Below are 13,176 nucleotides of genomic sequence, written 5' to 3' on the forward strand. Positions count from 1 at the left end.
GGACACCTTGTCGTACAATTGCTCAAGATATGAGCAGTTATATACATCACACGGGTGTGCATGCTACACGGGCATGCATGAACAATCATGCACGTCCGTGTTTAATTTTTTTTTTTAGAATTAAAATATTAAAATATAATATTTTAATTATATTTATAATTAAATCACACGGGCGTTCATGAACAGTCATGCACACCCATGTTTAATTTTTTTTTTAATTAAAATATTAAAATAAAATATTTTAATTATATTTTATAATTAAATCACACGGGCATGCATGACTGTTCATGTACGCCCGTGTGATATATATAACTACTTCTCAAGATGAGCAGTGATATACATCATGCGTGCCCGTGTTTAATTTTTTTTTTTTTTAATTAAAATATTAAAATATAATATTTTAATTATATTTTATAATTAAATCACACGGGCGTGCATGACTGTTCATGCACGTCCGTGTGATGTATATCACTGCTAAGTGATATACATCACACGGACGTGCATGAGCCGTCATGAATGCCCGTGTTCATTTTTTTATTATTATAATTAAAATATTAAAATATAATATTTTAATTATATTTTATAATTAAATCACACGGGGGTGCATGACTGTTCATGCACGCCCGTGTGATGTATATCACTACTCCTCAAGATGAGCAGTGATATACATCACACGAGCGTGCATGAACAGTCATGCACGCCCGTGTTTAATTTTTTTTTTTTTAATAATTAAAATATTAAAATATAATATTTTAATTATATTTTATAATTAAATCACATTGGCGTGCATGATTGTTTATGCACACCCGTGTGATGTATATCACTACTCCTCCTGTGTGATATGTATCACTGCTCCTCAAGTTGAGTAGTGATATACATCACATGGGCGTGCATGAACCTGTGTTTAATTTTTTTTTTTTTTTTTAATTAAAATATAATATTTTAATTATATTTTATAATTAAATCATGCACACACGTGTGATATATATCACTGCTCCTCAAGAAAAAAAAAAAAAAAAAACTGAAATCTGAATACTATCAGTATCCACAACATTTATTGCTGCACAACCTACAAACAGATCTCTCCCATTACTTGAAAACGAACCATGTAATGTATGATACCTTACCAAAAAAAAAAAAACACACCACAATACTTTGAAGACACTGTACACCAAAACGAATTGAAGGTTCAGGTGTCAACGGATTGAATGGCTCTCTGCAATCATCTGCAATCTGCAATTATTCCATATGAATAGAGTAGCATGAAGAGCTATCATATGGCACATTTTGTAGCAGTTCTATTAGATTCAAAGAAATAATTTAAAGCTGAGGTGGGCTTATTCTTCTGCAACCTATTTCCTAAACATCCATCGGAGTTTTGCTCTACTAGTTGCAGTACATAACTGCTCAATTTTATGGGGGCCAAAGGACCATTTCTATTCTAAAATACGACCATTGAAACAGAGGTTTGGAGATGCAGGAAACAGGTTGGAAAGAATATCTTGAACTAACCAAAGTAGATATCAGAGGAAATAAGATAGCATATATTACGACAAACACCTGAAATCAGGTCTATTCCGTTAAAGAAGGTCTCTCTCGTGGGACACGCATTGATAGTGATTTTTTTTTTTTCTTTTGAGTTAGTTATGATTACTCACTCAGACATGCAGTCTAATAGCTGGAGAGCAATAATTGACTGCCATTTTAAACACTAAACTTTGATCAAAAACCCATTTCAAAGCATTTAACAGAACAATAACCAGTATCAGTGATGTTTTATGTGAATTAGTTATCTGTAGAAAATGGAACCCAACCTCATCCTGTTAGTAGGATGACAGCACAAAAGTTACTGGAGAATCCTCTGTACTAACATCTCACCGGTAATGTAAAGGAAGAAAGAAGAAAAAACTTCATGAAGAAAAGTCAATTGGCTGGGGTGCAATAGTCGCTCTCTGCATCAACAGAGATTTTCTAATATCTTCGTCAGAGTAGCAGTCCCATGAAATAGATGGTCAATGAAGAAAATGAAGATCAATCACTCAATGATATATTACAGAACCAGCATGACAATGGTTAATTATATATCACAGTAGACAGAAAACTCCTCAATCTGTCAAGCAGATGATGGATGCCTGCACCATCGCTTGTGTTTTGAAATGATTCATGTATAGCGGCAACCCTCAAATTCAAGACTGGTAGCAGCAAGACTTCAAGCTGTAAATCCAACTCAACCTGAAGAAAATTGCTACTTCCCATCTAAGACTAACGCACCCAGAAAACATATGGAAATCACATAGACTACCAAACCAGTAGACAACCAACTAGAGATAGAGTGATATGATGCAAAATTATATTATTGACCTTTCAAAACCTATGATGTCTTCAGCTGGACACAACAGAGGGAGTAATTCTAAAAGTCCTCTTGTCTCCCTCAAAAAATAAAGTGGCTTTTAAAATTACCATTTGATCAAAATCCAATAATGATCAATCACAAGTTCAATAGTGATTTAAGAGCCACGTCATTCTTGGAGGGACACAAGAGTGACTTGTAGCATTACTCCAATAGAGGCCTACATAAAGGTACAAGACTCACCCCCCTATACCTTAATACAGAAAAGTGACTAGTATCTAAGATAAGAGACAGCTGCACCAGGCAGGATATCCAAGTCCATACAAAGTGTCTTTAGGTACAGAGTAGTGGCAAGAATGGCTACCATTTCAAACTCAACAATTTAAATCAATCAATTATATGTGTGCAACTAATTACAAAAGCTCTACAGGCCATACAAACCCTCAAGAAAACAAGCAACTGTTGTAATCAAGAGGTTTGGATTCATGTAACAAGAGAAAGGTTTTCCATTCCTTAGCTGAATGCCACCACCACGGGCTACTGACTAGTAAGTCTTGTTCTGCAACAGTATAATAAAATACTCCAGAAATTAGCTGTTACTCCCCGTTGAAATTCTATGGATCTACCTCATTAAACAAATGGTAGTCATACGCTGATGCATCAGGGTTTCTCTTTTTGTTAATCTCCATTAATCTCAATTAAAGTAATAAGATTTCATAACAAATCTCCTAAAGCCACAATTTATCATCACCATGGAACTTCACAGGAATCTTAGTGGCACTTTACAAGCTTCAATAGGCATTTTAGTACATATAAACCTAGTGGAACACGTATGCAAGTGGGCACCTATCTGGGGCGCAAGATTGCTGAAATACCAGACACACACCTTCACATATCAAACCTTAAACGGTTATCAGCAGTCACAAAACCGACACATGTCATTGGTAGTCTATGCCTTTAGGCTTTAGCATCATCCGCATGCTCTATAGCTAATTAGATAAAGAGGCCCTCACTCTTAAAACTAAATGCCTACAACTTTTGAAGAATTCAAACAAACACGGAAACCACCTTAAACTATTCGACAAAAACCAATTCAATCTGAAATGGGGATAACCATTTTCCCAATCCCAAAATTCGATTTTTTATCGAATTAAAACATCATAATTCACAGGATAGCTAACATAAGATTCAAATTTCAAAGAAACCCAGCAAAAGGGTCCTCAAAGCCCATAAACTCCCAGAAACTCAGACCCCAAAATCATCAATTTAGAACAACTGAACAAGAACAAAAAGAAAAAACACAGAACTCACCCACTTTATCAGCGAGCTTCCTTGGCATCATCGGTAGAGGAGGAAGGAGAAGAAGAAGAAGAAGAAGTGGAAGGCTCAGGGGGCTTATCGTGGAAAGAAGGCAGGGGATTGGAGCCCTTGATGATCCAACCGAGGGCGAAGAAGGAGACCCCGGCCAGAATGGCAGTGCCCCAGGCGTGGGAGTACCACTTGCTGTACTGTCTGATGGCAAACCTCCATTGCTCACGGAGCGTCGCCGGGTCCGGGTTCGTAGTCTCCGGCGGGTTCGGGTACCGAAACTTTTGGCCCGAGAAGTTGGCGTCGTTGCTGGGAATCTTATCAGAAGAAGAAGAAGATGGCAGATCTTGAGGCTTATTGGGGTCTTGGTGGTGATCAGTCATGGTGGGAAACTCTTGGTTTTCTGGGTTCCTCTCAGACACTCTTCAACGGTGGAGAGTGAAATATGAAGTGAGTTGAATGGTTTGATGTGCCACCAGTTCATTTGGGGGACAATACACGTGGCTGCCTCTCCTTTCAATCTCAACTTCGAGAGAGTTTTTTTTTTTGATAAGTTACTTCTTCAAGAGTCTTCGGATCAATTCAAGTCTTTTGAGTTTATAAAAGGATATAATTATGGAAAATAAAAATACAAAATTAGTCATTGTAATTTATTATTTACAATTAGCTTCCTATAATATGTCAAATATATATATTTTACTTTCTAGAGTCAAATTCTATTTATTAACTTAACAAATTTCGTTAGTATGAAATATTGTGAACGGACTTTGACCCTAAGGAGTAAAGATGTGTTTTTTTTTTTTTTTTTGCATTCCTTAAAGTACCTTCAAGTTTTTTTTTTTTTTTTTTGCATTCCTTAAAATACCTTCAAGTTTATTTTGATACCATAATGAACTAAATGCAAATCATATAAACCATATAAACTAATTTTGCATTTTTCCTTTAAATTCTATCTATTTGATTTTTCAAAAAAATTAAAAGAAGTAATAAAAAACCTTAAAAATTAAATAGAATTCTTATGGACATATTTGGTGGTTATGTATGTTGTGTGTTTTGGTTTAAAAGTAAAGTTTTAACGTAACATTAAGGTGAAAACATTTTTAAAAGTGTATTGACTTCTAACAATGTGTTTTTTATGAGTAATGCTAGGTACCATATTTTTATCCTCATAAAGTTAATATAACTTTCATAATCAACATTGGATCAAAGTTCAAGTATGATTAATCTAAAATTTAATGGTGATTTTGAAAGACACATCAACTTTAGGAGAATTTTAGAAGGATAAAAAAAAAGTACTTAGCATTACTCTATAGAGTACATATGCTTATGTTGAAAAAATAAAAACTCAAATAGTTGTAAAATCCTTATTTATAAATTTTTTTTTAAAAAATAAAAAAAAGTAGGATAGCTGTTCTATAAAAGGCAATCTTTGAATGAAATAAACGCCAACTCAAACTCAAATGGTTACTTCCCGGACCCATAGAATGTCAATCTAGGAGACATGCTATTCGGCATCTCCCTGCCTAACTCCTGCAAATATTTGCAAGAGTTGGACGCGGGGGGGGGGGGGGGGGGGGGGGGGGGGTGGTCGGGGGTGGGAAGACCAATGGAGAAAAAAAATAATAAAAAATTTTGATCAATCTAGAGGGGAAAAAAGGGGAGGTGTCAGAAATTGCTTTAGGTTTATGCCCCATTCCATACAAAAGAAGTAAAGCAAGGTGAAAAATGGTAGAAGTGGCAAGCATCATCATGGAATCATTTCTGTGTCAACTCAAAACAGAGATCCCTTTGAAATAAGCAGACCCAGATCCAACATAAATATTCATGGAACTCTGTATGATACTACATGCCCAGCATTGGTGGCAGGCTAAGTATGGGACATGAGATGATGACACAATTAATACCACTTGTATCATATTAGCATCAATGTATCACTGTATAACGTTCCCAGTAGACAGTAATATGGAACGCATTCTATACAAATAGAAAGGTTAAAGCTTCTGAAAAAAAAAATATATAGATATCTATTTGCTTCAAGACACTACCATGGTCAAATTACTGAGAGAATATAGGAACACAATTGTTTGGACAAATACCAACATGGAATAATAATGTTCATTATAAATGTACTAACAAGTAAAACAAAGAGCAGATATTGTTTTGGGCAGCACAACTTTACGCAAAACACTCTTCAGGAAGGTCATTTGCGAGCTTCAGCTTTCTTCTGTTCTTTGGCTGAAACAAATTGACTCATTATCAGATTCAAGATGTTAATGTTATGAAACAAAAGACAAGGCAACGGATAATGGTCTCAAAATTTTACCAGCTTTTTCTTCATCTCGCTTTTTAGCAGCTTCTGCCCTTTGTTGACGAATAAGGGACAAACGCTCTGCAAAAGCAACCAAAACAATGGCATTAAAAAGAGGTACATTGTCTATTCATGACCTGCATGAGGAACAAAGTGAGGTCGCAACCTAAAAATTATTTTCCAATTGGTAAAGTCATGATCTTGAGGCACTCTCTCTTTTTTTTTTCAAAAAAAAAAAAAGTGTTTTTCTAAGTTTCTTTTTCACTTTCTATTTTTTCATAACTGAGATTGCATTAATAAAAGATAAAATAATACACCCATCAAAGACCCCACTACAAATATCACAATGCAAGAAAAAACCTAACATCTAAGAATGAGCCAAATAAATAGTCCAGCCCAATAGTTTCTTGGAACACAGGCCAAGAAAGAGGCTGCCACAAACGATGATTTTTGAGGCAGTCCAATAGTTGGGTTACCTATGACTACTGCGACAACAAAAGAACTTGGTAGCAACAACACAGAGGATAATGCTGACAATGACTAAACTAGAGATGCAATAGAGGAGCACCACAGCAATGTCCAGTGAAGGAGGGTGCTTGACGATGGACCCTTAGTGGACATCACATTTGGAGCTAGAAGTCTCCATAGGCAAAAGGGGGGTGGGCACCAGCTATGAAAATTCAAAGGAGAAGGTACAAGGGAACCAAGGATCTGCCACAAGAAACAAAAAATATTGTCGGCATATGTAGCGCACACATGCCAGGGCGGCGCATGGGTTGCACTTGCAGTGGATGGAGCAGAGGCCAGTGAAGATGGAGTAGCGCGTGGACGGAGGAGGGGACAAATGTGCAATAGATCTTGCTTCCAAGAACGAGAAAAAAGAGGATAAAAAAAAAAATTAAATAAATAATTAAAAAACAAAAAAAAAAAAAAGAAGAGAAAAATGAAGAGGATAAAGGAGAAAGGAGAAGGGAAGAGGCAGTGCTCTTCCCTCCTCTCCCCACACACACTAGGGAGAGTCTTCATAAGAAAATAGGAAAGGAAGGCTCCAAGGGGAGTGGGAAGACTTGGATCAATCATGAGGGGCCACGAGAGGAGGACGGGGGGAGGAGCTGGAGCTCTTCTCTCGTCCCCTGTTTGCGCTCACTAGGAAAAGAAAACTTCTCACTAGGAGCTATAGAGAGTCTCCACTAGGGGAGACAAAAGGTAGAGCTGTTAATTCTTGATCCTTCTCTCACTTTCTATTTAATCTTAGTCAATCAGCCATCAAGATTCAGTCAATTTTAAGCAACATAGAAGCATGAAAGGAGGAGGTAATAAAAGTATTTGTAACTACAATACAATCTTATCAGTTTGTAATTTGATGAAAAAAATAATTTTACAAGCCAAGTTTTATCTGTATATTTAAAAATAATATCCATAACCTACATTACACACACCACCACTTAGAACCGACAATTAAAAGTGAAAAAGGAGTAATTTATCATGATTTATCACCTAAATCTTTCTTAGCTTGTTCTGTTTTCCCCTGTTCTTGCAATTTCATATATCGCTCATGAGCTTTCTGTTTCTCTATCTCCTCTCTGCATGATACACAAAAGTTGATAATAAATACAACTGCTTTACATGCAAATCTGTTAAAAGTATAAAGAAGTATGTACTCCACAGAAGATTTGTGTCATAGGACTGAAAAAGAATCAAAGAAAACCACAAAGATATATTTTTTAAAAAAAATGGACTCCCACTTCGAAATAGAACATAAATTGCCCTCTTGAAAAACAAAAGTGACCATTAACAAACCTTTCACGCCTTGAAAGTTCAGTTGTTTTCCCCAACTGCACAGGAAGAAAAAACATTACTTCTTTTTTTGGCATAAGTTAATAAATGAAAGAATGCATGAGAAAATTTGGTGTAACTTACATCGATATCTCTGGCTTTCAAGGACTTTGGCTTTACCAAATTAGGATTTTCAATCTGGATAATACCTTGAGTGCCTTTCAGCTTCTGCTAAACATTAATTGAGAAAAAGATAATGGAATCATGTTGATGAGCAACACCCATAAAACAATCCAAAACATAAGCACAATAAAGCCATCAAAGTAAAAGCTGGTCATTATTACTAACTTCATTATTTCCTTCAGATTCTTCTTCAGATCCTTCTTCAGATCCTTCTTCCTCAGATACTTCCTCTTCATATTCAGCTTCTTGCTAATTACATCAAATTTATGGAAAAGGTGATGCATAAGAACATAAAACAACTCAATAATAAGAAACAGGAAAGGTAACCTATTCCATAACAGACTCTTGTTGCAGAATCAATGGCACTTTCAATTAATCAATAATCTGCATTGCTACAAAATGTGTGTATGAGTGTGTGTGTGTATGTGAGAGAGAGAGAGAGAGAGAGAGAGACCTTTCTGAAAGTGCGAGGACGGGAAGAAGTACCAGCAACTGCAATAATTGAATCACACAAAAAAATATTTGATGTCAGCAAGACTAAACTTTACCCACCATTAAATTATTACTTATCTCAGATTGAAATTGCAACCAAAAAACAAATGATAACCTACATCATTAGGTTAGAGTCCTTCAGTTTTGTGCATATATATATATATTCCTCTTTCTAAGGTTCCACGTGAACTTAATAGGAAAGAAATTACACTAATTTGTAATGACCATGAAGCAGGCGTTCACATCATAATAGGAAGCACTTGCACGGGTACTTTCAAGTTACTTTTTACTCTACTCAAATTCTCCCTCTCCTCTCTCTGTCAAGAATAGAATAAAAGTGGGACTCTTACTTAAAGTAGTTGAACGTTTAGAACCATATTCTTTCACTTGCTATGATGTCTACCAAACCGTGTTGAGGCCCAAGAGAAGAAAAAGGACGGAAAAAACAGTGCCAAATGTCAATATCAACAAAAGCAAGAATCTCCTCAACATATATTTGACAAATTCCACAAGAACAAATTCAGTCCTTCTTTCTTTGGGATTTTTTAAGAATATCTAATAAATCATAATCCTCTTTTATCTCACACTAGAATGTTTTATTGAATATGTTTATCTTATTCAAAGCTTGTGCTCCTATCCCACTTCAGCAAGCATGTTGACAATTATCACCAATCCTTGGTAGCAACATAGAAATTCATACTCTGTGATCAACTCAGAGATCATTTCAAAATTCACAAAACAACACAAACTCTTATTAATTGCACCTAATGCGAGCTATAAATGACTTCTTCCTCCCAAATCCTAGGAATAAATTCAAAATATTTTAATCAACCTAACAAATCATCAAAATTCAGTTAAATCATTCAGAAAATACAAATGGGAACAAAATACACAAAGCAATTGAAGTATTCAGGAACCCACCCAATCACTCACTCAACCCCGATCTAAACCCCAGAAAATTAACAAATTTTAACAAAAAAAAAACTAATTTTCTGATTGGTTAGAACCAAAATCCAAAACTGCCCATATGCTAACCATACTAAGACAGAAATTCTCTCGGGAACCAAACGGAAAAGGAAAATTAGGGTTTGGTGTGGTGCTTACGCATCTCCTCGGGAGTGGAGAACTGGCGCTTCCCCGTGGGCTTGTTCTTGTACTTTCCTCGTCCCATCGTTTCGAAAGTCAAAAGTTAGAAGCTGAGGATGATTTCCGCTTAGAAGCCGATCCGATGAGAAGCTACTTTTGGTCGTCAAGCCGTTTCGCTCGCAAATGATTTCTTTCTTCTTTCTGGGTGTTCTGTTTGGGCGCACAGAGCTTCCCAGTCGGAAAAGTCTAAAAAACCCTACGTTCTAATTCTCTGCGGCGTGGTACAGAGGGCAAATTATACGGTGTGAATGCTCAGATGGGAGAGATACAGAGCGATGCGACTTTCTGAGTTCTTGGTTGACAGGTTGTGATAACTGGGTCCAACTCTTATCGTCTCCTTCGGTTTTGACCCGCTTGTTTCTAATGGGCTTGGGTTTCACCAGCCCAGCCCAGCCCAGGAAAAGACTGTCTGCCCCCACCCATTAAGTTAAACCAAGATAGTCATTCTCGATGAAATCATTGAAAACTTTTTTCTAAAAAAAAAAAAAGAAAAACTTTTGGTTTGGAAAATTGATATTTCATCGATTAACCTTAATGGGTTGGCTCAAGTGGTAAGGGTCTTGGTCTTGGTAGCATTTCTATCCGGTCTAATGTCCGAATCCCCGTCTAATGTCCGAATCCCCTTAAGTGCAAACAATTCGTTGGGGCTAGTTCGCCGGTGAAACCAAAGTATTACTCGCCTCTCTCTATCTCAACCCAAAACAAATATAGACCGCACTTATAGCTTGGCACGGGTCAAAGCTTCTCAAAATTTCTGCCATTCTGAATTCCGGCCCATGGTGGTCGGAGTTGGAATTTTGATTTCCCGGTTGCTATTCAATTTATCTCCTTTTTCATATTTTAATTTTTGTTTAATAAAGTAAAAATTACTTTTTAATTGACGTGACAAAATTGTTTATGTGACATTAATCCGATTAATATCATATAAACATTTTTGAACGGAAGTGAAAAATGTGAGGAAAAAAAATTTAAGAAGTTAAAAGTGGGATTTAAAAATTGATGGAGTCAATTGAAATCGGAGGATTACTCATGATATACTATTATGAAATTTTCCTTAATATATTCTTAATTACCCAATAAATATATGAAAGACAAAATAAACAATTTTGTGTAGATCAACCTAAAATTTGAAAGTCTGAAACTAGATTATTATTATTATTTTATTTTTTTAAGCAAATAAGGAAAGTGTTACAAAGAAGGAAATGACCCTCTGTTGATCTGAAAGGAAGAGAGAATGAGGTGGTGTTGGACAACCGGGTGGAGAGTGGCTAGATACTATACATTCTCGGTAAGGGTGCTTTGTAAATGTAACCTATCAGCAACCCATTTATGAAATTATCATTTGAGCCTTTGTTTTTTTTTTTTTTTTAGCGCACTGCTTTGCCCTCAATCTTCTCACTGTTACAAGTTGTCTTTTCCCTCATAGTTTCGAGTTGTCTTCTCCCCTTTGAGCTCTCTGTTATGTTCTCTCTGATCTTTCTTTCTGTGTTGGGATTGCCATAAAGTTTTCTGCAGCTGTTGGATCTCAAACCCTGGGCTGATTCGCAAGCTTTGTCACTGTAAGTATAAACAAAGATTACAAAATCCAACACTTTGCGCTACTACTAGGTCTATTTGCTTGCCGAGAAAACGAGGGAATTTTTTGAAAGAAAATGTGTTACCCCATTTTTTGCCTTTCGGTTATAATTTCTTAACAACTTTAATAATTTTCCATGAAAGAATAAATTCTCACCTTTTTTTTTTCTTTCACTCGCTCACACACTTTCCCGAATTCTCACCCAAAATTTGTTTTCCTAGTTGGCAGGATCTCTATTCAATTACCCGTAGAATCTCTCGCATTAGATTGGAGAAGGAAAGGAAAGGAAAAGCAAGAAATGGGCAAAACAGCGACGAGCAGAGACTGGAGCCAGATCTACGCAATCTATAGCGTGGAGCAGTGGCAGACCTTGGTGTTCCTCCTCCTCCATGCCCTCCTTCTCGACGTCCTCTCCGTGCTTTACCTCCTCTACTTCGACTCCATCCACTCCTTCTTTGAGTCCATCCTCTCCGTCCCCATCTCCCTCCCTTGCAGTGCCGCCCGATTCGCCGCCAAAATTCACAAGCTCCGTCACCGCCCTCTCTGCTGTATGCCTCTAATTCGGTGCCGCCAACTTCTTCTACTCTGCCGTGCCCCTCCACCATGCCATGGCTCTCCGCATGCTTTGCTTCGTCGACAACTGTGGACTGGACGAAAAAACAACAAATTAACAAGAGAAAGAAGAAATTGGAAGGAGGGTAAAATCGTCAATTCGCGTTGAGAAAAAGTTGAAAATTCAACTTTTTTGGTCCAAACGCACAGATGGTCAGATGCGTAAACATTATCTAGGCATTTGACCCGGTTGCCAAACAAAGCCTGAGAGACCAGTTAAGAATGCTTTCAAACACAAGCTTAGAAGCGGTCCATCTAATTACACACTGTGCACTAAAAAGTGTACTACAATTAAAGCCAATAACGAACAAAAAAGAAAAAACGTAAATCCAGTCTTGTGATGCTAGCGGCATAGCAGAGACTTTACAAGAAACAGCAGAATATGAGTGACACGTGGTGGCAAGGTGGATAATTTTACTCCTAGAGAATCTAAGAACTACGACAACAACCATGATTTGTGCTTGTTAGTTGGTTGGTTGTTGAAGGAGGACGAAGACTCCGCCTTTTTGATGTTTATGTTTTTTTTTTCCTTATTTAACTGTGTTCTTACACGTGGTTAGTATAATAAAATGGTCCAGCTTGGTTTAACAGTTCGAAGTAAGAGCAAAAGTGGGATATAAATTGACAAAATGGCATGTGGGGCGCACGCGACGGGTTGACCGACAAAAGGGGGTTTGGTAAGAAAATGGTAGTTTGATGGGGTCGGATAGTAAGGTTGGTAGTTCATAGGTGAAAATTGACAATGCATAATAGTTGATGGGGAAAAAAGTAATTACTAAAAAAAATCTTTTTTTTTTCTTAGTCGTTAAGTTTCATATAATTGAATATATATACTTCCCGCCTTGCAATCTTTCCTTCAACTAGTTTTATTTTCATATAAATATAAAGAACGTTAGGGATCATTTTGCTGACACTGAGGATGATCAAACAACTCTAGGTAAGGGAGATAAACCAACCCGGTGTATTTCTGTGGGGGAAGGGGGAGTCTTTTGATGATCACTAATACGTCATGTTCTTTTCCTTTTGAGGGACCAAGGTGATTTGCATATAATCATTTTTTTATGAAATTGATGCTATTTGTAAGATCATTCTCGGCCGCTACCCAACCATTTTCTCTATGTTTAAAAGGATCCAAACTACTTTTTGCTTCCTTATGTACAAAAACTCCACAATAGCTTTCCTTTATCATTTCCTACATTATTAAAATATTATTTTCATTTTCATTAAAAATAATATTTTCTTTTATTCTAAAAACATTTTTCGTTTTCTTTTCATCTCTCTCATCTCCGCCTTCTTTCTCTCCCTGTTCACATCTCCCTCTCTTTCTCTCTGTTTCCTTCTTTTCTTTCCCCCCAGCCGCACCTCTCTCCCTTTCTCAATCTCACTCTTTGCCTCACTTTCCCCCCAGCAGATTCTCGCTCACGA

General features: G+C 36.8%; 2 protein-coding genes across 3 annotated transcripts; both read right to left on the minus strand.

Annotated features, from left to right (window-relative positions):
* Window positions 1-1,033: 1,033 nt before the first annotated feature.
* LOC132172979 (uncharacterized) lies at window positions 1,034-4,118 on the minus strand. The gene is made up of 2 exons (XM_059584546.2): window positions 3,662-4,118; window positions 1,034-1,233 (listed from the first exon to the last, which is right to left on the minus strand). The coding sequence occupies exon 1, from the start codon at window positions 4,039-4,041 to the stop codon at window positions 3,670-3,672; it is 372 nt and encodes a 123-aa protein (XP_059440529.1). The 5' UTR covers window positions 4,042-4,118; the 3' UTR covers window positions 1,034-1,233; window positions 3,662-3,669.
* A 1,426-nt stretch (window positions 4,119-5,544) lies between these two features.
* LOC132172908 (uncharacterized) lies at window positions 5,545-9,867 on the minus strand. Of its 2 annotated transcripts, none has more exons than XM_059584470.2 (8): window positions 9,522-9,867; window positions 8,380-8,417; window positions 8,091-8,174; window positions 7,887-7,970; window positions 7,767-7,801; window positions 7,464-7,549; window positions 5,982-6,047; window positions 5,545-5,893 (listed from the first exon to the last, which is right to left on the minus strand). In XM_059584470.2, exons 1-8 carry the CDS (start codon window positions 9,586-9,588, stop codon window positions 5,859-5,861), a joined length of 495 nt encoding a protein of 164 aa, XP_059440453.1. In that variant the 5' UTR covers window positions 9,589-9,867; the 3' UTR covers window positions 5,545-5,858. The 2 variants fall into 2 exon arrangements, with proteins under 2 accessions (XP_059440453.1, XP_059440452.1); XM_059584469.2 differs by having other exon boundaries at window positions 7,887-7,973.
* Window positions 9,868-13,176: the final 3,309 nt, after the last annotated feature.

Source organism: Corylus avellana, chromosome 1 (assembly GCF_965113065.1).
Source record: "Corylus avellana chromosome 1, dhCorAvel1.hap1.2, whole genome shotgun sequence".
Taxonomy (NCBI): domain Eukaryota; kingdom Viridiplantae; phylum Streptophyta; class Magnoliopsida; order Fagales; family Betulaceae; genus Corylus; species Corylus avellana.

What these genes read in the sequence shown, in the direction of transcription:
- LOC132172908 (XM_059584469.2), bottom strand. Translation starts at nt 9,588, where the DNA reads ATGGGACGAGGAAAGTACAAGAACAAGCCCACGGGGAAGCGCCAGTTC. An exon ending in CTCCACTCCCGAGGAGATGC is followed by an intron (nt 8,418 to 9,521) that starts GTAAGCACCACA and finishes CAATTATTGCAG; the next exon opens with TTGCTGGTACTTCTTCCCGT. An exon ending in GTCCTCGCACTTTCAGAAAG is followed by an intron (nt 8,175 to 8,379) that starts GTCTCTCTCTCT and finishes TGATGTAATTAG; the next exon opens with CAAGAAGCTGAATATGAAGA.
- LOC132172979 (XM_059584546.2), bottom strand. Translation starts at nt 4,041, where the DNA reads ATGACTGATCACCACCAAGACCCCAATAAGCCTCAAGATCTGCCATCT.